The sequence below is a fragment of the Salvelinus fontinalis genome, chromosome 33 (genome assembly GCF_029448725.1).
Source record: "Salvelinus fontinalis isolate EN_2023a chromosome 33, ASM2944872v1, whole genome shotgun sequence".
NCBI classification, from domain to species: domain Eukaryota; kingdom Metazoa; phylum Chordata; class Actinopteri; order Salmoniformes; family Salmonidae; genus Salvelinus; species Salvelinus fontinalis.
Window position 1 is genome coordinate 34,197,327 of NC_074697.1, and position 25,428 is coordinate 34,222,754.

At 44.1% G+C, this 25,428-nt stretch overlaps 1 protein-coding gene across 1 annotated transcript in view; it reads right to left on the reverse strand.

Annotated features, from left to right (window-relative positions):
- Positions 1-25,428, reverse strand: part of LOC129832092 (FRAS1-related extracellular matrix protein 2-like) — a 106,485-nt gene that overhangs the window by 56,544 nt on the left and 24,513 nt on the right. The window contains exons 5-6 of the mRNA XM_055895854.1: positions 8,819-8,965; positions 1,162-1,392 (exon numbers count right to left, since the gene is read on the reverse strand). Coding sequence (XP_055751829.1) covers positions 1,162-1,392; positions 8,819-8,965 — 378 coding nt within the window. The remainder of the gene's footprint in view (positions 1-1,161; positions 1,393-8,818; positions 8,966-25,428) is intronic.

Genomic DNA, 25,428 nt, shown 5'->3' on the forward strand with positions numbered 1-25,428 from the left:
GTGAGACAAACAGTACCATCCTCCATATATTTTAACCAACGTAAGTTGTTGAAAGAATATTCCTCCTCTCACACAGAGGGACCCCAGAGGGGGAAGGAGAGGAGAGGCATCATTTATATGTAAATTATGCAGGAGCTTCCCTCCCTCAGCCTTCCAACTACAGTATCACAGGGGAATGAACGGCTGAGCTGCTGTTTTTAAAAACCTTGTTTGTCTGAACTGTATTTAGATACTTTAACTACGTCACTAATAGCACCCTATTCCCTATGTAGTGCACTACTTTCGATCAGGACCAATAGGGAATATGGTGTCCTTTGGGACACAGCCCTTGTGTAAACAACATGAGAGCCCTGGGAAGGCTCCAGTCTAGTGTTCTCCATCCATACCCTGGACCTGACACTAACCCTGGGATTCTCCATACCCTGGACCTGACACTAACCCTGGGATTCTCCATACCCTGGACCTGACACTAACCCTGGGATTCTCCATACCCAATTTAACCCTATTTGTTTATTTACCTTTCTGGAAAAAACAACTTCCCATATGGATTATTGTTGCAGTGTTGCTGATCACTATATCTAACCTGGGGTTGGAACACTACAGGAACCGTCCCGAAATTACCAGGCTTTCCAGAAATCCCGGTCGGAAGATTCCTGGAATCAGGAGGGATTGAGGGAATACGCAGGAAATGTGGGAATTTTACAACCTTAATCCAAGTATAACAGCCATGTTGGTTTCCATGATGTGACCAATATGATAGTATCCTGTCTCCCTTTACTCAGGCAGGCAGGCTAAACCCAGGTCTAAAACTTGACTCTCAGTCTCATCATGATTTCATGCTGTGGTTATGCTCTGGGGCCAAGCCAGGGATAGATAAGAGGCAGAGAGCAGCTTCACTAACAGACAGCAGCTTCACTAACATGGGACACACTAATGAGGCTGAGAAAGGTCATGTCTTGTTATCCACTGACCTGGATGTTCTCACCCACCTAATATAAAACCCTGCCTCTCCCATAGAGATAACCTCAGACCAATCATCTCTGCTAAGACTGATGAATAACCTACCTGTAGTAATGACTTATTAACCATTAGTCATTTGAACACTACACTGTTTAGACTGTTAAAACAAGCTACTCTGGATCATGGACCTGTAGTACATACCATCAGCTGGGTCGAGGATCTCCACAGTGGCTGTGTCAGGGAACTCCAGGGCAGCCATGACAGGTTCTGACAGAACAATCTGGAAGGTCTCAGACTGCTCGTACACTCCATCCTGCAGGATCCTCACCCTCCATGTAGCCGTGCTCTGACCTGGGTTAAACTGGACCTGCTTCTGGGCTTTACCACGGAAGTCCTTCTCCTTCTCCGCCGTACCATCTCTGGTGCCGATGCCTGGGTGAGGAGGGAGGAGATGAGAGAGGGGAGGAGGAGGAAGAGGAAATTATTAGGACCTAGAAGCAATAAACATAAAACAGTTATTATAATATGGGATTCAACAATATAAGGTCAAAAGGTAGCATCCAGATATAATAACCAGTCAACAACTGAGAACAGAGCCCAGTCAGAGATGGGTCAGAGAAGCAGTCAGTGTTAGATGAAGTTGTGATGTGTCAGCTAGCAGATGGCCCTGACGTGGATCAGGAGGAGGGAGTATGGTAATCACAGACTGAACACAGAGGACACTGTAATATACAGTATGCCAATCTTACCAAGGTCAATTACCTACCATGCCACATATGGAGATAGTTTTGCTTCCTTTCAAGATAGATTACCTTGACACAATTAAGCTATCTTGTGGGTAAAGCAGAATCAACTTAAAACAAGGTTGTCTATGCAGGTAGTGTAGAAGTATTGGTAGATTGACATTGTTGTTACTGCCCAGCCTACTGAGTCTAGCCTGCCCAGCTGGCTGGTGATAGTTTGTGCCAGTGTTGTTTGATCAGACCTGCTGTCACAGGGCTGGTGACGATGGCAGGCCTCCTGCTGTTCAGCTAGCTACACAACAATGAAGTGTTACACACACACGCTCCCTGCGCTAGCTCCCAGCAGGAGGTCCCCAGTAAATAGATGATAGCAGCCAAGCAGACCCCATAGCTGAGCTAGACCAACAAAAATAGAAATAAATAAATAAATAATAATAACAAAAAAAACAAATACATGAGCAGATACTTTCCACGCTTCCTCTGAACAGAGACAGAGAGAAAGAGAGAGATCAGCAAGAGTGAGAAGAGAGACAAGATAAAAGAGCAAGAGAGAGAGAGAGAGAGAGAGAGAGAGAGAGAGAGAGAGAGAGAGAGAGAGAGAGAGAGAGAGAGAGAGAGAGAGAGAGAGAGAGAGAGAGAGAGAGAGAGAGAGAGAGAGAGAAAGAGAGAGAGAGAGAGAGAGAGAGAGAGAGAGAGAAAGAAAGAGATTCAAGTGAGGAAGAGAAAAGACAAGAGTAAAGAGTTTCAACGGTGCACAGATGGAGGCAGAAATGTATGAGTTGGGGTTTTGGACCAAAATTACCATTTCATTCTTTGAAGAAATGAAGGGGAAAGTGAGCTTTGATACGCCTGCATCGAGAAGGGAAATGGGCCCTGTACGTGTTCATAGGGCTCCTACAGTTCTTGCTGACATGTGTTCATAGATAACATGGATGAGCTCAACAGAGCCAGGATACATCTGGCAAGATGGCACTGACAGACATGGCAGCACTGCTTCTAGCTCCTAAGCAACTCTGCAGTATTTTGTTTTTTGTGTGTTATTTCTTACATTATTAGCCCAGAAAGTTTTTTGTGTTATTATATACAGCCGGAAATAACCTTTGTATATCAGAGCGACGGTAACTCACCAGCATTACAAACAGGAATACGACTTTCCCGAATTGGATCCTTTGTTCGTACCCCCCAGGGCAATTTAACTTATCCCAGAGGCTGCTCCAAGATGCCGCCGGTGGAGAAGAGGTATTCGGAGAGGACTTCTAGTCCGACTCTGGAAGCGTGCACACCATTCACCACTTCCAAGTATATTACTCGCTAATGTTCAGTCTCTGAATAATAAAGTAGATGAGCTCAGGGCGAGGATCTCCTTCCAGATAGACATCAGGGACTGTAACATACTCTGTTTCACGGAATCATAGCTCTCTCCGGATATACTGTCCGCGTCCACACAGCCAGCTGGGTTCTCAGTACATCACGCAGACGGGAATAAAGAACTCTCCGGGAAGAAGAAAGACGGGGTTGTATGTTTCATGATTAACTACTCATAGTGTGATTGTGATAACATACAGAAACTCAAGTCCTTTTGTTCACATAACCTAGAATACCTCACAATCAAATGCGGTGCGGTCTGCCAAATGCATCACCAGGGGCACACTGCCTGCCCTCCACGACACCTACAGCACCCAATGTCACAGGAAGGCCAAAAAGATCATCAAGGACATCAACCCCCGAGCCATGGCCTGTTCACCCGCTACCATCCAGAAAGCGAGGTCAGTACAGATGCATCAAAGCTGGATCCGAGAGACTGATAAACAGCTTCTATCTCAAGGCCATCAGACTGTTTAATAGCCATTACTAGCCGGCTACCATCCGGTTACTCAACCCTGCACCTTCGAGGCTGCTGCCCTATATACATAGACATGGAATCACTGGTCACTTTAGTAATGGAACCCTAGTCACTTTAATAATGTTTACATACTGCTTTACAGTATATACTGTATTATATTCTATTGTATTTTAGTCAATACCACTCCAACAGCTCATCCTAATATTTATAGATTTCTTAACTGCATTCTTTTACTTCTTTTACTTCAGATTTGTGTGTATTGTTGTGAATTGTTAGATATTACTGCACTGTTGGAGCTAGGAACACAAGCATTTCGCTACACCCGCAATTACATCTGCTAAATATGTGTATGTGACCAATAACATTCTATTTTATTTTGATTTGATATATATCACCTGTCTTCAAAGAGCAGAGAAGCGGGAAGGAAGGAGCACAGTTGGCTCCCTAACTCTGTTTGAATCCCAAATGAGACCCTGTCCCCTACATAGTTCACTACTTTTTACCAGAGCCCTATATGGGTTCTGGTCAAAACTAGTGTACTAAATAGGGAATAGGATGCTATTTGGGAAGCAGGCTCTGTCTCTCACACAACAGAAGGAGGAATACAGCGCCCTGATCCGAGCAGCAGCTCTAGGCTGACATTTCTGCTTTAGCCTATATAGCAGCAGGCTAGCTCTACATAGATGCTAGACTAGCACTGCCCGTGATGCACACGACGCTACCAAACGCCTCACAACGTCCAATAAAAGAACCAGGCGTCCAGTTAAAAGTAGTGCACTATATAAGGAATAGGGTGCCATTTCAGACGCATCCTAGGTCTTGTCATCAGGGCTGGGATGGAGCAGATATCCTCTGTCTCCTCTCTGTGTGAAGCACTGGCCTGAGATAGGCCAGTGCTTCCTTTCTAGGGAGTTTTTCCTAGCCACCGTGCTTCTACACCTGCATTCTAGCTGTTTGGGGTTTTAGGCTGGGTTTCTGTACAGCACTTCGAGATATTATCTGATGTACGAAGGGCTATATAAAATAAAATTGATTGATTGATTGATTGAGATCAGCACCCAGGCATATGGGTAGTGATCTGAACCCTGTGAGCCTGCTTCATCTGAAGGCTTGGCTTTCTCTTTCTGTCTCCCTCCATCCTTTAAATTTGAGATCCATGAAACACATTGAGGAGCAGAAAAGAATGCCAGTGTCCTGTGTGTGCTTCTGGAGGTGTTCCTAAATGCACCCTATTCCCTATATAGTGGCCTACCATAGGTCTCTGGTTAAAAGTAGTGCACTGTGTAGGGAATAGGGTGCCATTTGGGATGCATCCCAAATTTCTCCTGTTCTGTTCTGCCTAACCTCGTATAAGCATGGAGAGACAAAACCTTTCACTGATACAATGATGCTCATCTGAGAAATATATCAATATACTCTCAAATACTATCACATTTAGGGGAGTACCGTAGAAATCTTTTTAAATATCTTTTAAAAACAGCTTCAGAAGTTTCCACAGTATGGAATTTAGTTATTTACAGTGGGGCAAAAAAGTATTTAGTCAGCCACCAATTGTGCGAGTTCTCCCAATTAAAAAGATGAGAGGCCTGTAATTTTCATCATAGGTACACTTCAACTATGACAGACAAAATGAGGGAAAAAAATCCAGAAAATCACATTGTAGGATTTTTAATGAATTTATTTGCAAATTATGGTGGGAAATAAGTATTTGGTCAATAACAAAAGTTTATCGCAATACTTTGTTATATGCCCTTTGTTGGCAACGACAGAGGTCAAACATTTTCTGTAAGTCTTCACAAGGTTTTCACACACTGTTGCTGGTATTTTGGCCCATTCCTCCATGCAGATCTCCTCTAGAGCAGTGATGTTTTGGGGCTGTTGCTGGGCAACACGGACTTTCAACTCCCTCCAAAGATTTTCTATGGGGTTGAGATCTGGAGACTGGCTAGGCCACTCCAGGACCTTGAAATGCTTGTTACGAAGCCACTCCTTCATTGCCCGGGCGGTGTGTTTGGGATCATTGTCATGCTGAAAGACCCAGCCACGTTTCATCTTCAATGCCCTTGCTGCTGGAAGGAGGTTTTCACTCAAAATCTCACAATACATGGCCCCATTCATTCTTTCCTTTACACGGATCAGTCGTCCTGGTCCCTTTGCAGAAAAACAGCCTCAAAGCATGACGTTTCCACCCCCATGCTCACAGTAGGTATGGTGTTCTTTGGATGCAACTCAGCATTCTTTGTCCTCCAAACACGACGAGTTGAGTTTTTACCAAAAAGTTATATTTTGGTTTCATCTGACCATATGACATTATCCCAATCGTCTTCTGGATCATCCAAATGCTCTCTAGCAAACTTCAGACGGGCCTGGACATGTACTGGCTTAAGCAGGGGGACACGTCTGGCACTGCAGGATTTGAGTCCCTGGCGGCGTAGTGTGTTACTGATGGTAGGCTTTGTTACTTTGGTCCCACCTCTCTGCAGGTCATTCACTAGGTCCCCCCGTGTGGTTCTGTGATTTTTGCTCACCGTTCTTGTGATCATTTTGACCCCACGGGGGATCTTGCGTGGAGCCCCAGATCGAGGGAGATTATCAGTGGTCTTGTATGTCTTCCATTTCCTAATAATTGCTCCCACAGTTGATTTCTTCAAACCAAGCTGCTTACCTATTGCACATTCAGTCTTCCCAGCCTGGTGCAGGTCTACAATTTTGTTTCTGGTGTCCTTTGACAGCTCTTTGGTCTTGACCATAGTGGAGTTTGGAGTGTGACTGTTTGAGGTTGTGGACAGGTGTCTTTTATACTGATAACAAGTTCAAACAGGTGCCACTAATACAGGTAACGAGTGGGGGACAGAGGAGCATCTTAATAAAGAAGAAGTTACAGGTCTGTGAGAGCCAGAAATCTTGCTTGTTTGTAGGTGACCAAATACTTATTTTCCACCATAATTTGCAAATAAATTCGTTAAAAATCCTACAATGTGATTTTCCTGATTTTTTCCCCTCATTTTGTCTGTCATAGTTGATGTGTACCTATGATGAAAATTACAGGCCTCTCTCATCTTTTTAAGTGGGACAACTTACACAATTGGTGGCTGACTAAATACTTTTTTCCCCCCACTGTATCTCCATAATCAGAAATGCTAATCAGTTCACCCATTTAAAGGGTGATATAACCCTCTTCTTTGTGTTCTTCAAGAAAAAGATACTTCCTTAGTTCCTTTACATTAACGTTTGAAGAGGGCAGACCCTTGAGATAGTCTAATGGTCATATTATTTGCATATCATCTGTGTATTATGTGCATATTATCTGCATACTCACTGAGGGAGAGTGAGATCATTAGCTAGCAGAGACACAGGGCTGCTTCCCAATTGGTATTCTATTCCATATATAATGCTGTACATTAGACCAGAGCCCTGTGGCCAACAATGGATATAGAGAATATTTCGGGCCCTTTGGGATGCACACAGGGACAACGTAACACACCACATCCTCAAAGCTAGCAAAGACACAGTGGGAAACAGCTGAGGACAACTAAATACACCCGACCCATCTGATCTAACCTCAAACTTCAGCTATTCAAACTAGCCTAACTTTATTGACATCCCAAACATATAGCGATTCCGGACAAAAACAATGAAAACAATACCAGTGGTGCCAGTAGTAGTCAGCCATAAAACCTTTGTTATAAACCCTGTGTATAGACTTTGTGTTATAAACTAAGGTTTACTGTTGTTATAAACCCTGTGTATAGACTTTGTGTTATAAACTAAGGTTTACTGTTGTTATAAACCCTGTGTATAGACTTTGTGTTATAAACTAAGGTTTACAGTTGTTATAAACCCTGTGTATAGACTTTGTGTTATAAACTAAGGTTTACAGTTGTTATAAACCCTGTGTATAGACTTTGTGTTATAAACTAAGGTTTACTGTTGTTATAAACCCTGTGTATAGACTTTGTGTTATAAACTAAGGTTTACTGTTGTTATAAACCCTGTGTATAGACTTTGTGTTATAAACTAAGGTTTACAGTTGTTATAAACCCTGTGTATAGACTTTGTGTTATAAACTAAGGTTTACTGTTGTTATAAACCCTGTGTATAGACTTTGTGTTATAAACTAAGGTTTACAGTTGTTATAAACCCTGTGTATAGACTTTGTGTTATAAACTAAGGTTTACAGTTGTTATAAACCCTGTGTATAGACTTTGTGTTATAAACTAAGGTTTACTGTTGTTATAAACCCTGTGTATAGACTTTGTGTTATAAACTAAGGTTTACTGTTGTTATAAAGACGGTTATAAACTTTGTGATATAAAACTATGATTTACTGTTGTTATAAACCCTGTGTATAAACTTTGTGTTATAAACTATGGTTTACTGTTGTTATAAAGACGGTTATAAACTTTGTGATATAAAACTATGATTTACTGTTGTTATAAACCCTGTGTATAGACTTTGTGTTATAAACTAAGGTTTACTGTTGTTATAAACCCTGTGTATAAACTTTGTGTTATAAACTATGGTTTACTGTTGTTATAAACCCTGTGTATAGACTTTGTGATATAAAACTATGGTTTACTGTCCCATCTTTTGTTGCACTGTGTTTACTCCCTATTCAGTCCAGGACAGTAAAATGTAAGCAATGTTCACAGAGAGTGGCGTCTAACTCGGCGACAGCGGGCGTCTTTCTGACGACCACCAACTCTGCGTAACCTCTCCCGTGAGCCCTTGCTGTCCCCAGGAGGGTTGTCCTGTCTGATTGGCTAAAATAACAAATCCCGCCCTGAGGAGAGGAGTCAGGGGTGAAAGGTTGTGACCTGTATGACCCTGAAGTTTTCTGTCCCTCCCCTGCTCTGTCTGAGTCAAGAGATTGGCCCTCCGTTATTCTTGGTGTGCGTCCCAAATGGCACCTTTCTATTTGATCTCCAAGGCTATGTCCCAAATGGCACATAGAGTGCACTACTTTTGTCAGGACGTCCATTAACATCCCTTTCCTTTAGAATATGTGAAAATTGGACAAGGAGTGATTGGACCATGAGTGACAGTTGGCTCTTAGATCTAGGGGCAGGTGACGTCACTGGGCCATGCTAACTCAGCCATCCACTACATGAACATGACAGGCTGAAAAGCTGTGGAGCTTCCCTGGAGGGATAGAGCCAAGGATGTCATGATGATGTCTATGGATGTCCTGACTCTGATGGGAATAGAGTGCCATTCAGGACACAGACAATGTGCATAATGATGAGTATAATTAGAAGGTAGTTTGACTCACTGACGAAGGATGTCTCTCCCAGGTATCCTCGTCGTTTGAGGACCACCTCCAGGTACTTGGCCTCCTCGTCCACCACATAGTACTCCTTCTCCAGGGAAACCCAGGCCCAGTTCAGCCTGAACACCTGGTTCTTCAGCCTGTTGCCTCCTAAACACACACACACAGAACCTAATCATCAGCACCCTCAGAAACGATCACTTCATAATGTGTCTTATGTGCCACCTAACAGACACTTTCATCCAAAATGACAGTACAGTGAGTACAGGAAACACACACACACACACAAACATTTTAAATCCTGTATTTTAATTCACAAATTACATTACATCAAGTGCTAGTGTCGTTCTGTGTGGATGTTTGTCTTTGTAAACAACAACAGTCAACAACAAGAAAAACGAAGATCGACATGAGAGGGAATTCATTCAGCAAAGGCACCAGAAGCAGTTAAGCTTCTGAACACATTATTTGCACTTCAAAACATTTATAATGGAAAGGCTGTTTGTTTTCAGGACGTTCCTATCTCAAAATCTTTTCATTCGAGTAATTTCACGGTGTTATTATGGGTACTTGTAGGACAGCTAGACTCCCTGCCTATATTTGGTGGGAGGCATATGTATCAGCACAAACACACGCTCATGCACACACACACAAGAACAAGCAAACACACACAGCCTCCCTGCCAGTATATTCAGTGGGAGTTATCAGTGCAGAGGAGGAAGTATAAAGTAGAAGGTCTAATTGGCTTCATAGCAATTAAGAGATAAAGGTTAGTCTCTCTCTGTCTGTGTGTGTGTGTGTGTGTGTGTGTGTGTGTGTGTGTGTCAGGGTTGTTTTATCAGTCCTGTTTGAAGTGGAATTCAAAGCTCTGTATTCCTGGAGGGCAGCACTGCCTGTTACCATACTGACCACAGAGAGAGCAACACCACACACAGACATCAAACACACACACAAAATGACAAGTCATAGCATGTAGACGCTTACACACGCACACATGCAAGCACACACACACACATACTATTGGCATTAACAGCAGGTTTATAACAGTGGCTCCAAGCACCTCAGCCTAAACAGTGTGAAATGAGGGATGATGGGAATGAAGGGAGAAAATGGAGAGGAGGGAGATGAAGAGATGAAGGGAGAGGAGGGAGATGGAGGAATGAAGGGAGAGGAGCGAGATGGAGGAATGAAGGGAGAGGAGGGAGATAGAGAGATGAAGGGAGAGGAGGGAGATGGAGGAATGAAGGGAGAGGATGGAGATAGAGAGATGAAGGGAGAGGAGGAGATGGAGGAATGAAGGGAGAGGATGGAGATAGAGAGATGAAGGGAGAGGAGGAGATGGAGGAATGAAGGGACAGGAGGGAGATAGAGAGATGAAGGGAGAGGAGGGAGATGGAAAGATGTTGGGAGAGGAGGGAGATGGAGATTTGAAGGGAGATGAGGGAGATGGAGGGATGAAGGGAGATGAGGGAGATGGAGGGATGAAGGGAGAGGAGGGAGATGGAGGGATGAAGAGAGAGAAGGGAGATGGAGAGATGAAGGGAGATGGAGGAATGAAGAGATAGAAGGGAGATGGAGAGATGAAGGGAGAGGAGGGAGAATGAGGAATGAAGGGAGAGGAGGGAGATGAAGAGATGATGGGAGAGGAAGGTGATGAAGAGATGATGGGAGAGGAAGGTGATGAAGATATGATGGGAGAGGAAGGTGATGGAGAGATGATGGGAGGAGGGAGATGGAGGATTGAAGGGAGAGGAGGGAAATTAAGAGAGGATGGAGAGAGCAGGGAGATGGAGAATTGAAGGGAGATGAGGGAGGAATGAAGGGAGAGGAGGGAGATGGAAAGATGGAGAGAAAAGAGAATGGAGGGACGAAGGTAGAGGAGGGAGACAGACCCATGTGTTTCTACAGTACAGCTGGACAGCTGGCAGATGTGAAGTGGGAGGAATGAAAGAGTGAAAGAGAAACTGCATAGTGAGTCCCAAATGGCTTCTTATTGCCTATATACATCAAATTCTAATACGGACTTCAAAGCCAGTTCCACTGCTTTTTTTCAGTTGGTTTCCCTCTAATCAGGGACTAAATTAGACCTGGGACACCAGGTGGGTAATGAATTACCAGGTAAAAGAAAGCCCTATGTGCCCCCAGTCAAAAGTAGTCCACTATATAGGGAATGGGGTGCCATTTGGGACACATATTGTTCTGAGGCCTTAACTCCCCAGTCCCCTCTCCTTCAATCTGCCCTACCCCCTGACAACCCTTCCCCCAGTTGTCATGGTCAGTAAATCTGTCATGTCCAGTCGACAACTCTGCTATGTAGCTTTTTCCCTTTCAAGAGAGGGTGAGACCTAAACATTCACAAGGGCGTTACTGTTTTATTGTGTGTGTGTGTGTGTGTGTGTGTGTGTGTGTGTGTGTGTGTGTGTGTGTGTGTGTGTGTGTGTGTGTGTGTGTGTGTGTGTGTGTGTGTGTGTGTGTGTGTGTGTGTGTGTGTGTGTGTGTGTGTGTGTGTGTGTGTGTGTGTATAGAAGGGCATGTAGCATGGTGAGTGAATGGAACCGTGGCCTATACTGCACCTGTTCATTGCTGTTTCATGTGATCTAATAGACTAACACCACCACACATTCCCTTACCTGGACTTTAATAGGACTTAAAACATGTGACACCAGAAGAGGAACAACACTAGGTCATACCATTGCCAGCAGAGCAAACGCACAGCAGAGGTCAGAAGACGAAGAAGAACTTAGAAATGGTTGTTTTTCATTCACAACTTAACTCAGACACTTATTAACTCCTCCTGAATCTGTCAAGGAGACTCTGTGGAAGAAGACACCTCATGACTTTATCATGAACCAACTCAGACATCACTGCCTAAACCATGGAGTAAACTATGCTGAACCACATCATGGCCAAAAGGAAAAGACAGAACTAGAGGAGAGGAGACCAAACTCATTAGATCTGATTCTGTCAACAAGACTCTGTGGAAGAAGAAAACACCTCATGACTTTATTATGAACCAACTCAAGATCTCACTGCCGCCTGAACCTCTACTTGTCTTCTGAACAGAGAAAAGAACGTGAATATGACAAAGATATGGCTGAACTAACATAGAAGATGAAGGAGAATAAAGTGAAGATGCCGAAAGAAGAGCTAAATAAAGTGGAGATGATGAGGATACGGCTGAACTAACTGAAGGGCTGACAGTTTTCTGGCGCATCTTCAAAGTCTGATTGTTTCCACGGTAATGGGTTCCGTCAGAATAGAGAAAACAGAGGTATCCTAGAACTACAACCCAGATATCGCTAGCTGCTGATGGTTCGGTACTATATTCATGTAAACCAAGCTACTACAGTACATCCATGCCACTGGCCCAAGCCTGTCCATTCTCAGGGGTTAAGGCCATACTAGGAGTAGAGTTGAGTCTAATAACTCTCTACTTTAGTAACTCCTGCAGGTAAGACGTCTGCTGGAGTGAAAAGAGCTTTTCCCCCTGTGTGTGTTATGGATTACTCTGCTGGAAAAGAGGGGTGTGTGTGTTTAGATTTCCCTACCTTGTACTAGGGCTTAGAGGGAGCAGCGAGACCCATGCCACAGGTAATCACAGTGTGTGTGATCTCTGAGTAGTGAAGTCAACTGGTCTTAATCACCTGGCCCTCGCCCACCACAGACATCATCTCTTTATGGAAAACTGCCACAAGCTCCTCGTTTCCTTCCAGGACTCAGGAGAGTCGTGACGGCTACTGGACTTATTCCCTAGCACATGAATCACCTGGATCTACCCCACCACAGCAGTCACAGACAACTTCAGAAACTCTGCTACAAGCTCCTCGTTTCCATTCAGAACTTCTTCAACAACCTGTAGAGTTATACAACTACGCTAATAAGCACTCACAGCTGTTGTAAGAGACTTCAGACCGAATAAAATGTTGTTAAGAGAAGAAGGATCTTCCTAACTTCCTGGGTATGCTGGATTAAAGTTAGGATCTTATTGTGGAAAGCTTGGCATCGTCTCTATGTTCACACAATGTTGCTAATGTTAGCCTGATACTATTCCTCTCCTCTCGTCTCAGATGTGTAACAGCAAAGGCTTTAGGATGCATCTCAAATAGCACCCTATTCCCTATATAGTGTTCTACTTTTGAAAAAGGGAATAGGGGTGCCATTTGGAATGCAGTTTGTCTTCAGTGTCAGTTACCCACAGGGACGTCCTAAGACCATGTATAGGTACAATACCACACCAGCCTGCCTGTTCCCCGGTCATACGTCTCATTGTGAACATTACATGGTGGCATGATGTCTAATCATTTACATTACGCTGGAGACAACATTCACCTCAAGCTAGGCTTCAAAGGTACCCTCCTCCACCTTACCTCTACATGAACCACTTTCAAGATCACCTGCTTGTGGGCAGGAAAAGTAGCCAACATGGAGGGCAAAATCCAAAGCTGTGCAATGCCTTCAGAACGTTAGAAACACTTTTTACATTCTTAATTCAGGAATATCAGTGAATAATTATTTATCATATGAGCCAGTCATCATCCGGTTTGGGAGGCCAGAATTACAACACCACTGGTGTTTGAGTTAGGCAGCTGAAGTGTGTTGGTGCATAGAGGTGTGTTGGTGCAAGTAGCCAGAGGTCCATTTCCTTCCATAAGGTTATTTTTCAGTAATTAAGATAAGCAGGAGTTGAAGTAAGAACACTTCAAAGAGGCCCTAAAAAAACATCTCAGTTAATCTTTAACTGCCGCCCAGGGCCAATCTGCTGAGCTACAGGTTAGCTGTCTAAATTGGTTTCCCATGTTCCTCCTCATTCCCAGCCAAAGGACAAGCAGTCACCAGTCACATTTTTCTAAAGTATACACCAGACTAAAAACCTAACCCAGCTAATGTCCTCTGTTGCCAGTCCCAAAGTTACTTTAGATTAGACTCTTGATCTATGTAAATGTTGTCACACTGTGCTCATTATAGAGGGACAGTCATGTTAATGGAAAATAAATTAGATTAAATATGTTAATTCACCTATTCTCCCATGTCAATCTAGCTTTACTGTTGATACCAATGTGTGTCAGCGTGAAGCCTTGATCATGGTATTGTACTGTTAAAAGTAACTCTACTGGGCTGTGTTGTGATGGACAGGAGAACTCTGTGAGGGAGGGTAGTGAATGTAGGCGGCTAAGCTGAGTGGTGCCAGTGCCAACTCTGTGCCCTTGTCTCCCACACAGACACACAATCTCTCTCTCTCTCTCTCTCAGTGCCCTTGTCTCTTGTCTCCACTCACACAGCAGACGGTCCTTATTTGGTCACCCTCAAGACCTGGATGCTCAACGGGTCCTTTTCTCTCTCTCCGTGTCTGTCTCAGGTCCTCCTCCACTCAGTCACCTTCTCTCACCTAGCAAGGCAGGCAGGCAGGAGCAGCAGTCCTCGACCCACTGAGCTGCTCTACACTGAGTAGGCAGCAAAATAACCCTGGCTGACTGGGACAATGTGTTTAAAAATACACTACACTACTGTATGCATTAAGATGTTTACCTAGAGTGAGTAATGAGTCCTGGTCAAAAGTAGTGCACTATATAAAAGGAATAGGGTGCCATTTGGGAAGCACATGTTTCTCACAACAACGGGCCATAAGCCAAGCTCTGAGGACCGGACATGCATCTCTCTCTGTTATTTATTACCACGCCACACTGTATAAAACTCCCATTACAGAGGAAGTACAGAGGATCCTACTGCTGAAGGAGAGAGAGTTAGAGAAAGAGAGAGAGATGCAGCCTAATCAGACTAAACTCTATATAAGCAGTAATGAGAGAGGAGGAGGAGGAGGAGGAGGAGGATAGGGGCTGAATTAGAGACGAGGTGGGAGTCACATCTATCATTGAACCAGTTCAGATTAAAGAGCTATTATAACAGACGGATGTTTATTAGACAATTGTGAAGCAAGGCTACATAACCTTACCCCTTGTTCACAGGCAGGACTAAAGGACGTTAACCTTTAGCCACTAGCTTTAACTCATTAACCCTTGGGCTCATAGGCTTTCAGGGAGTAGGACAGCAATAAATCAGACATAAATCTGGATATGCGTCTGGCCTATTTTAACAATTTGTTCACTCAAGAGGTCTTTGGGATAGCGGTAGCTCTGAGGGGACATTTTTCAGATCCTGAAAGGAAGGCCAAAGGTGGCTTCTAACATAGGAGCTGGGAGAGGGAGAGATAGAGATGAGCGAGAGAGAGGGAGGGACATGGAGAATAGAGGGAGGGAGAGAGGGAGGGAATGAGAACCATCTAAGACAGGGGTCTTAAACCTTTTCTTGCCCAGGGACCACCTCCCAGGAAAACCAGTGACCCAGTGACGACCTCATATGTTGGCAAAATTTTGTCTTATCATCAGGTGAATGAAGAAGTAATCAACATTTTAAAATGGATTTTGTAGATCGTTTTTTCATTAATATTGACCTCCCCACTGTAACGGCGTTCCTCCTCCTCTTCATCCGAAAAGGAGGAGTAGTGATTCGACCAAAATGCAGCGTTTGAATTCGACATAATATTTATTTACAAAACGGAAAAACACGACAACACTTTAACAAACTACAAAACAATAAACGACGTAGACAGACCTGGACGACGAACTTACATGAAACACGAAAAACGCATGAACAGGAAAACTGATTACATAAAAGAACGAACATACAAACAAACCGAGACAGTCCCGTGTGGCGCGACAAACACTGACACAGGAGACAACCACCCACAACAAACAGTGTGAAAACACCTACCTTAATATGACTCTCAATCAGAGGAAATGAAAACCACCTGCCTCTAATTGAGAGCCATATCAGGTCACCCTTTAAACCAACATAGAAACAGAAAACATAGACTGCCCACCCAAACTCACGTCCTGACCAACTAACACATACAAAAACTAACAGAAAACAGGTCAGGAACGTGACACCCACAAAACTTACCAGCAGCCAGCGGCACTTGCGGCACCGGTAGCCTTTTCACGGGTGCAATTGGCTCCAATGAGTGTAATTTCCTCAATATTAGGAGGTAAGAAATAAAGCTGACATCTAATTTCTATTATAAACTGGGTAGTTCAAGCACTGAATGCTGATTGGCTGACAGACGGGTATATCAGACCATATACCACGGGTATGACAAAATAGTTATTTTTACTGCTCTAATTACATTGGTAAACAGTTTATAATAGCAATAACGCACCTCTGGGGTTTGTGAAATATGGCCAGTATACCCCCTCGGGCCGTGCTTAACTGTAGGTATGTACTGCAATTAAAAATTGGTTAATTCTGTTGTTGCTAGCGATACACATCAAAATATTGAAAAATATATATTTTGTCAACTTTTTTACGCTTCAATATTTAACCCCCTGCAGTTCCTCCTCAAAGCCCGGGTGAAGACCCTGATCTAAGGCTCAGAGAAACCAGTTCCTCCTCAAAGCCCCGGTGAAGACCCTGATCTAAGGCTCAGAGAAACCAGTTCCTCCTCAAAGCCCCGGTTGAATACCCTGATCTAAGGCTCAGAGAAACCAGTTCCTCCTCAAAGCCCCGGGTGAAGACCCTGATCTAAGGCTCAGAGAAACCAGTTCCTCTTCAAAGCCCGGGTGAAGACCCTGATCTAAGTCTCAGAGAAACCAGTTCCTCCTCAAAGCCCCGGGTGAAGACCCTGATCTAAGGCTCAGAGAAACCAGTTCCTCCTCAAAGCCCGGGTGAAGACCCTGATCTAAGGCTCAGAGAAACCAGTTCCTCCTCAAAGCCCCGGTTGAATACCCTGATCTAAGGCTCAGAGAAACCAGTTCCTCCTCAAAGCCCCGGTTGAATACCCTAGTTCTAAGTCTCAGAGAAACCAGTTCCTCCTCAAAGCCCCGGTTGAATACCCTGATCTAAGGCTCAGAGAAACCAGTTCCTCCTCAAAGACCCGGTTGAATATCCTGATCTAAGGCTCAGAGAAACCAGTTCCTCCTCAAAGCCCCGGGTGAAGACCCTGATCTAAGGCTCAGAGAAACCAGTTCCTCCTCAAAGCCCGGGTGAATACCCTGATCTAAGGCTCAGAGAAACCAGTTCCTCCTCAAAGCCCCGGTTGAATACCCTGATCTAAGGCTCAGAGAAACAGGTCTTTGTTCTCAGAATTCTTTGAGCTTAACATCTGTCCCTCCATTATAGAGATTATTTGGCTTCCACTGGCTTCCCATATTATTGACTCCACTTACCAACAGAAAAGTGTTTAACACCATTGGTATGCAGAGGAGCACAAGGCACTCAATAAACGTTAGACAAGGTGCAACAAAAAAAGCGGGGGGGCAGGAGCACTTCTCTTTAGAGGAGTAATTCCCAAAGATCTGATTTCAGATGGGACTCCTTTATTTGAATCCCAGGGAAAAGAGAGGAGAGGAGGGGGAGACTAAAGGGAGACAGGCACGGGGGAATGCCGGGAAATACAGTGCGACCAAAGGTTGCTCCTGTCCTGGCCAGACATGGGTTCAAATTCTATTCAAAATATTTTGAGCGTTTGCTCTAGCCTGCCTGGAGTGTCAGATGGCGAGATTTAACATTTTCAGACTTTTCTATTGGTCGATTGTGCCAGGCAAGCTCAATCAAGCACAGACACATTATTAGAATTCCTTTCAAATAATATTTGAACCCAGGTCTAGTCCTGGGAGTCTGCTGCTCCATGCTCCAGTTACTTGATGATGCTATTCCCAACACACGGGATAAACTCTCCTACACAATGGGTAGATGAATACACACTATGGAGAGTGTTGAGTAAATACTCCACTCTCTAGTTTGTCCGGACGCCCAGGCTTCGCTAAGTTCAGACAATGTGACAAGGTTTGGAAGGATGGCCCTGCGAGACCGCTCTCTAGTAATTTTTCCAGCATTGAATTAGGTGAGAAATATTATGAAAAGGATATATAAAATAAGTCAAATATGTTGATTTCATATAATTATGCATGAGAAACCAGTAGAAAAAGTTTTTCCAAACAAGCAGAACAATCTGCTAAAGTATCCAGTATTTTTAACCTTAGGTAGTTGGGTAAAGATCAATATGTTCAATGTAACTGGAAATTTGTGGCATGTGCACATTTATACAATGGGTGGGTCTAATCCTGAATGCTGATTGGTTAAAACCGCATTCCAGCCAATGTCTATTAAATAAGTTACTAACGGCTAAATCTATGATGTTAAAATGCCTTTTTACTCTGTTCCATCTGACTGCACAATCCACTGTCTCATCAGCCAGGCAATTTATAAACTTGATCTCCACTATAAAAAGCATTTAGACAATATCTCACATTTCTTTTAGACTAACATTTAGTTTTCAACAGTGGAGATTTGTATAAACCTTCCTGTCTGTCTCTCCGACAATTGCAACATTGTTTCAATATTCAAATTCGATCTCCAGCTGTCCTATAGTAATGAACGTGTCGGGAGTCGGGATGAGACGGACAGACTGGCAGCGTTTCTCAGCCAGTTGAAATCATGAATCAGCTGGCATCATTTTTATGGATATATACAAAGAACTGTCAACTGAAAAAAGGTAAAACGAGTTTGCAGTCTTTCTATCAGTCTTACCAGCTTCAGTTTGAAGTGATTGTGTTACTGTAGCTGTGTTGTTGGCTAGCTCCTCTGGACAACAGTGTCCTGACAAGTGAGCACATTTTCTATAACGTTTTTAATGAAAATAATGTCAAGCCTTATTTGAATAAGTTGGTAACCCGTTGTATAAAAGTGATAATGCCCTTGAAGCCGGTGTTTGGAGGATATATTGGCACCCGTGCCAATATATAACCCAAACACCGGCTTAGAGGGAACTATCACTTAAATAAAAACTGTGCATGGCTTTTACCAATAATCCTATAAGTTCTGTCTTGGAATATTAGCTCCTACAGCTCCAGCTTCCTGAGAATAGGTTCATAACGTAGTCCACTATATACGGAATAGGGTGCCATTTGGGACACACCCTAGCTTCCACAGCAGGCTATACAGAACACCTTGTGGATAAGACAGCTGCTCCACACTGCAGACCGCAGATGATTGGGTCTGTCGAGAGAGGTCTGTATGTCCTGACATCCAGACCAGACCGGTCCAGACCAGACCAGACCAGATGTACAGTGTGCCTTGCCAAGCCCCAAGGTCAGGCTTGATCCCTGGCCAACACCACCTCATCATTTTGGTCTGTTTGGGTGGGCACAAGATATTCAACAAGATATTCAAGGTTCTCCTTCTTTCTTCTTGGGCTTCCTTTTACAAAGATAATGCAATGGGGGACTGAATGCTAATGGGACTCAGGATCAAGATTTTTTTTTTTTGTGATTTAAAAATAATAATAATAATCTACAATAACAACAAAAACAACAGCAGTGACCCTCTGGGCTCAAATAATAAATACATTTCCCAGACTTGATTTGAGGAGCTAAACCAATACAAGTGTCCTTGAAGGCAGAGCTGTGTGTGAATCCTGAGGTGAAGTCAGATATAAAAGTCCTTGAAGGCCATCCTCATCTATCAGAGTGATTTACCTGAGTTGGTGCAGACAGAGTCCTGAATCCTAACGGCGTTGGAAAAAACAACATATCAACTATATGGTTTAGTTCCTCTAGGTCTGCATCCCAAATACCACCTTATTCCCTTCATAGTGCACTACTTTTGACCAGTACCCTTTGGACTATACAAGGAATAGTGCACTACATAAGGAATAGGTGCCATTTTGGGACACAACTCTCACACATGAAGGCATTCCAGCTCCCACCCATAAAGGTCACAGCAGATTAAATATTGAGAGTCTCTCGAGTCGTCCATTAACAGTCAATTATGCATGACCACTCTTAGCACCACAATGACCACCCCATACAGTCCACAGCCACAAGGAAAACTCTGACTGCTTCAAGGCCATTGCTCCTGGAGGAACATACAATTATTCTCAGAGACATTCTGGACACAATATGCTAAACAACACTCCAGCGGACACACATGCAGGCCAGAAAAATTGCTTACAATGTCTGTCCATTCAACATCTCAGAAATCAAACCACTACACTTAGAAAAAAGGGTTTAAAAAAAGTTATTCAGTTGTCCCCTTTGGGTAACCCTTTTTGTTTCCAGTTAGAGCCCTTTATGGTTCCATTAAAAAAAAATGGGTTTCAGGTATACCAAACATTAGGAACAGCTTCCTACTTCTGAGTTACACCCCTCCCCTTTGCCCTGTCACGGCGTTGCCCTGTTTTCTCTCCACTCTACAGAATGGACTCTTGGAAATCCCTTTGTTACCACAGAGAAAGTATGGTAACATCAAAAGGTTGGGGAATGGAACAATAATTCCCTTTCTCAACCAGTTGAATGTGTCCGTTGGTACTTAAAGAATATGATGTTAGATCAGTTGTTGTCTGGAACATTATATCTGATGATAGGATGACATAAATTGTATCTTGGAAAGTCGACACATTCTATTCTATTGATATAAAAGATCTGAAGATCTTAAAGAGAGTTTATTCGGAAGACAGCAGCTCTTTAAACACACTTCCGTGGTGCCCCAGCTTATTAATGAGTTAATTGTTGCATGGTTTAATTCAATCACGTAATCAATTAAACATTAGGTAATCGATTTGATAAAATAGCCTGTCATCTCATTTAATCATAGAGACACGACAGCCCTATGAACAGCCTTAATGTATGTATGGACTGTACAAGGTGTCAAAAGCATCCACAGGGATGCTGGCCCATGTTGATTCCAATGCTTCCCACAGTTGTGTCAAGTTGGCGGGATGTTGAGCATAAAAAACCCAGCAGCGTTGACGTTTTTAACACAAACCGGTGCGCCGGACATCTACTACCATACCCTGTTCAAAAGGCACTTGAATATTTTGTCTTGCCCATTCACCCTCTGAATGGCACACATACACAATCCATGTCTCAATTGTCTCAAGGCTTAAAAATCTTTCTTTAACCTGTCTCCCCCCCTTCATCTACACTGATTGAAGTGGATTTAACAAGTGACATCAGTAAGGGATCGTACCTTTCATCTGGATTCACCTGGTCAGTCTATGTCATGGAAAGAACAGGTGTCCTTAATGTTTTGTATTCTCAGTGTACATGGAACCCAAAATGGTCCTACCTGGAACCAAAAGGGCTCTACTTGGAACCAAAAACTGTTCTTCAAAGGGTTCTCCTATGGGTACAGCTGAATTATCCTTTTAAGTTCCACTATTTTCTAAGAGTGTACGCAACCTTTACCCCGAGATCGAATCCATCATACTCCTTTACTAAAAACTACAGATCGTACAGATCTTGCTCTTTTATTAAGAACTAGATAATTTAAATAGACACCTGTTTTGTTGCTCAAACACAGAATATATTACACCCCTCTGGGCCCACTGGCTTGTAAAACAAACAGCATCTTTCAAGTTATGTCCAACACATCTGTCACACTTCCTACTTGTAGAGAAACAGGAGAGGAGTATAATGTAGTCAGTAGTCTATTGGAATAAAGAACGTTTACCATACCAGAGGGTACAAAGCAGCATATTGTCACGTGTGTCAAAGATGTCTCAATTCGAGAGAGACAAAGAAGTGGAGGCTGTGATGAGAAGATGATAAGAGAACAATCAGAGGGTAGGGGGTGTGAAAACAGGGGGAGAAAAAACAAAGCGACAGAATGACGATGTAGGGAGGATGAAGAGAATAAGTGACAAAGAGAGAGGGACATGCTTATTGTCTTGACCTCCTGAATGATGCCTGTTTGCTCTCTTGTCAGCGGGAATAATGGCACACTGTTTGCTGAGGAGAGGAGAGCTGTGGTGTGAAGGAGCAGAATATAAAACTCCAGACCCAACAGGCTACTAATCATGCATCCCAAATGGCAGCCTTTTTCCCATTGGGCTCTGGTCAAAAGTAGTACACTATATATTATAGGGAATATAGTGGCATTTGGGACGCAGCCCTCGAGACTCTGGTCTCCATACTAATAGAGCAAGCTGTTTGTTGAGCTTGTCTCCTTTCACAGGGCTCAGAGCCAGCCCATAGGGCCCCACAGCTTTCATTTAGTGCAGCATGTCTCTACAGTATTACACAGTTGTTACTGTTGTCTGCCAGGCTGCTAATCCTGTAGAACAGGAAGTGGAGAACACTCTGGAGAGCTGCATCTGCATGTGTCCCAACTGGGACCTTATTCCCTATATAGTGCACTACTTACCATTTTGGGATGCCACCTCTAGTTCCTAAGGAGCTGATAAATTATCTGAGCTCTTTGTTTATGACAGGTAGAGCGCGAACTTCTAGTAGAAGTTTGCAAACCTGTCTGTTTGAGATTAGCATGTTAGTGTTTCTCTAGTAAAGAATTAAAGGTACAATCTGGAATTGATAAATAAATGTTTAGGATTTATTGATTAAAATTTTATAAAAAATTTCACCCCCCAAAAATGGGCCCCTTTTCCTCCCCAATTTTGATCTTATCTCATCGCTGCAACTCCCCAACGGGCTCGGGAGGCGAAGGTCGAGTCATGCGTTCTCAGAAACATGACCGGCCAAACCGCGCTTCTTAACACTCGCCTACTTAACCCTGAAGCCAGCCGCACCAATGTGTTGGAGGAAACCCCGTTCAACTGAAGACCTCATCAGCCTGCATGCGCTCGGCCCCGCCACAAGGAGTCGCTAGAGCACGATGATCCAAGTAAAGCCCCCCCGGCCAAACCCTCCACTAACCCGGACGATGTTGGGCCAATTGTGCGTCGCCCTATGGGACTCCCGATCACGGCTGGTTGTGATACAGCCCGGGATTGAACCTGCGTCTCTAGTGATGCCTCTACCACTGCGATGCAGTGCCTTAGACCGCTGCGCCACTCGGGAGGCACGTTTTTGATTTATTTTAATCTTATGGATGGGCAGTCCTGCATCCATAGCGCCATCTATGAATTTGCGAGTGGTTCAATTTCTCCAGCCCCATCCCAGGGTGTTTTACCCCCCAAAAGTGTAGGGGTGACACCTTGTTTTTATTCAAATCCCAGACTGCCCCTTTAAGGCAGGTGTATGCTGTAACTGTCTGGTGGGTTAAGGCTCTAACTAACTGGTGTATTTACAGTCTTAGTGCAAAGCAATTAAACCACTTTTCACGTACGCGGACTAACTGCACTGTAAATATCGTAGGCTTTGAAAATACTGTATGTTACATGGAGATTTCACTTAAAGAGACGCTCTCTGTTCTAACTTCTAACAACCGCAGAGCTGTTTTCACTTTGAACTACTACAAGGATGTGTCCTAAATGGCACCCTATTCCCTATAGCGCACTAATGTTGACCGGAGCCCATACGGTGCCATCTGGGACATAGCCACTGACAGATTGTCCCATTCAGTTACAGTATGTCAACAAGGTCATCTATAGGCATCTCATATGATCATTCAAATATACCATAGATGTGTGTAAACATCATCATGTAGGAACCAAATCCTCTCACTATAGTTGCACATTGTCCATTTAGCCCCTCCCCAGAGACCTACCATGTTAGCTCTGGGAACACAATGATGGAAGCTCAGGCCTCTCTCTCTGTCTCTCTGGGTTATTCTGTGTATTATAGACTGGGTCTTTGAGGTCAGCCGTCTATGTACTAGCTCTATGTACGCAGACCTCTGTTTATTCTAATGGACTAGGACTATGAGGTCCACTGCTCCCTGCTCTCCCCAAGACTTCCCACCCCTCTCCCACAGCCTCCCTCTCCCTCAGCCTCCCTCTCCCGTCCACAGTCTCCCTCTCCCTCAGCCTCCCTCTCCCGTCCACAGTCTCCCTCTCCCTCAGCCTCCCTCTCCCGTCCACAGTCTCCCTCTCCCTCAGCCTCCCTCTCCCGTCCACAGTCTCCCTCTCCCTCAGCCTCCCTCTCCCGTCCACAGTCTCCCTCTCCCTCAGCCTCCCTCTCCCGTCCACGGTCTCCCTCTCCCTCCCTCTCCCGTCCACAGTCTCCCTCTCCCTCAGCCTCCCTCTCCCGTCCACAGTCTCCCTCTCCCTCAGCCTCCCTCTCCCGTCCACAGTCTCCCTCTCCCTCAGCCTCCCTCTCCCGTCCAGTCTCCCTCTCCCTCAGCCTCCCTCTCCCATCCACAGTCTTCCTCTCCCTCAGCCTCCCTCTCCCGTCCACGGTCTCCCTCTCCCTCAGCCTCCCTCTCCTGTCCACAGTCTCCCTCTCCCTCAGCCTCCCTCTCCCTCAGCTTCTCTCCCCCATCCACAGTCTCCCTCTCCTAGCCACCCCTCCTGACAAGTGGCCTGGGCCCTGCAGAAGTGCGTCCCAAACGGCACCCTATTCCTTACATAGTGCACTACTCTTGACAAAAGCCCTATGGGCCCTGGTCAAAAGTAGTGCACTCTATAGGGAATACTGCAGGACGCCACTTGGGATACAAGCCAGGGCTCTCCCAATAGCTAGATATTTCTGTCTGCATGTCTCTTTATGCTAGAGGAGCAACTGGTCTGTATGGAGATGTCTGTCTGCACTAGGCCACATTCTTGGGAGTGCTGGTGCCATAATGCAGAGAAGTGAGGGGGAGTTCAGGGACAGCCTTCCACTACTGATCCTCCACCACTACTCTAGCTAGCTATAGAAATACTTCTCAGGCCGCTATACAGTACTGACTAATTATAATGAATGGTATGTTGATTCATGATTAACTATTTTCACTAATATTATACTTCCAGTATGTTTCAATAATCAGAATTCTTCAATGAGTGTAAAATACATTTCAGGTATACAATAATGCAGTATTTTAGTTACCTGTAGACTAAAACAGGTCTACGTGATTGTAGCTAAATATTAAAAGATGTATCAGAGAAAGACAATCTATCTGCACTGTCACCCACATTGATGCCTGTGACATGTTAACTGAGAAGCACTCATGCATGTGGAATGCCCTTTACAGAATGGCCAATCTCCTTTTAGATTGTTTTCTCTGCAGTAACTATCTTAGCAACTCGAATGGACCCAAACTGGTGACAATTACACTGTTCAAGAATAGGGCCAGACCACCTCTATGTACCATGTCTATTGTCAGATTCCTTAATCATCCAATAAAACATTCTGAATGAATAATAATCCACACTGTACAACAAAAGTGAAAACAGCTAAGGATAAAAGGATGAAAGCGTCTTCGCTGAGCTAGGGGCTGAGTGAGGGGTCGGAGTTATGCTGAGGGGAAAGCCAGACTGAAGAGGTGGGTGTGGAGTCGGGTTTGTGAATAACATTACTTTATAACCTTGAAGATGACTCACTAATAATTACCAAAGAGGGGTTACAGACCAATTATCTGCTGATAGGGTCTGAGCTCTAACAGATTACAGAGGGGTTTAGGAAGCGAAATGAAACAGATGTATATTAAATTGCTTCAGCGCCAAGTCCTTTTCCCTCATTGTTTCTTTCTTTCTCTCTCTTTTCTTTTGTGTTATTTCCCTCCACTTGCCAATGTAACTGCTCTCCCTTTCCCTCTCTACAGCCTTAGGTGCTGCTGGGTAACTGCCGGGTAGAGAGATAAGCCCAGACACGGACTGACGGGTTCCCTTCAGACAAACACAGAGAGAGAGAGAGAGATTCCTCCTGAGACACATACTGAGACACATAGAGGGAGGGGTAAAC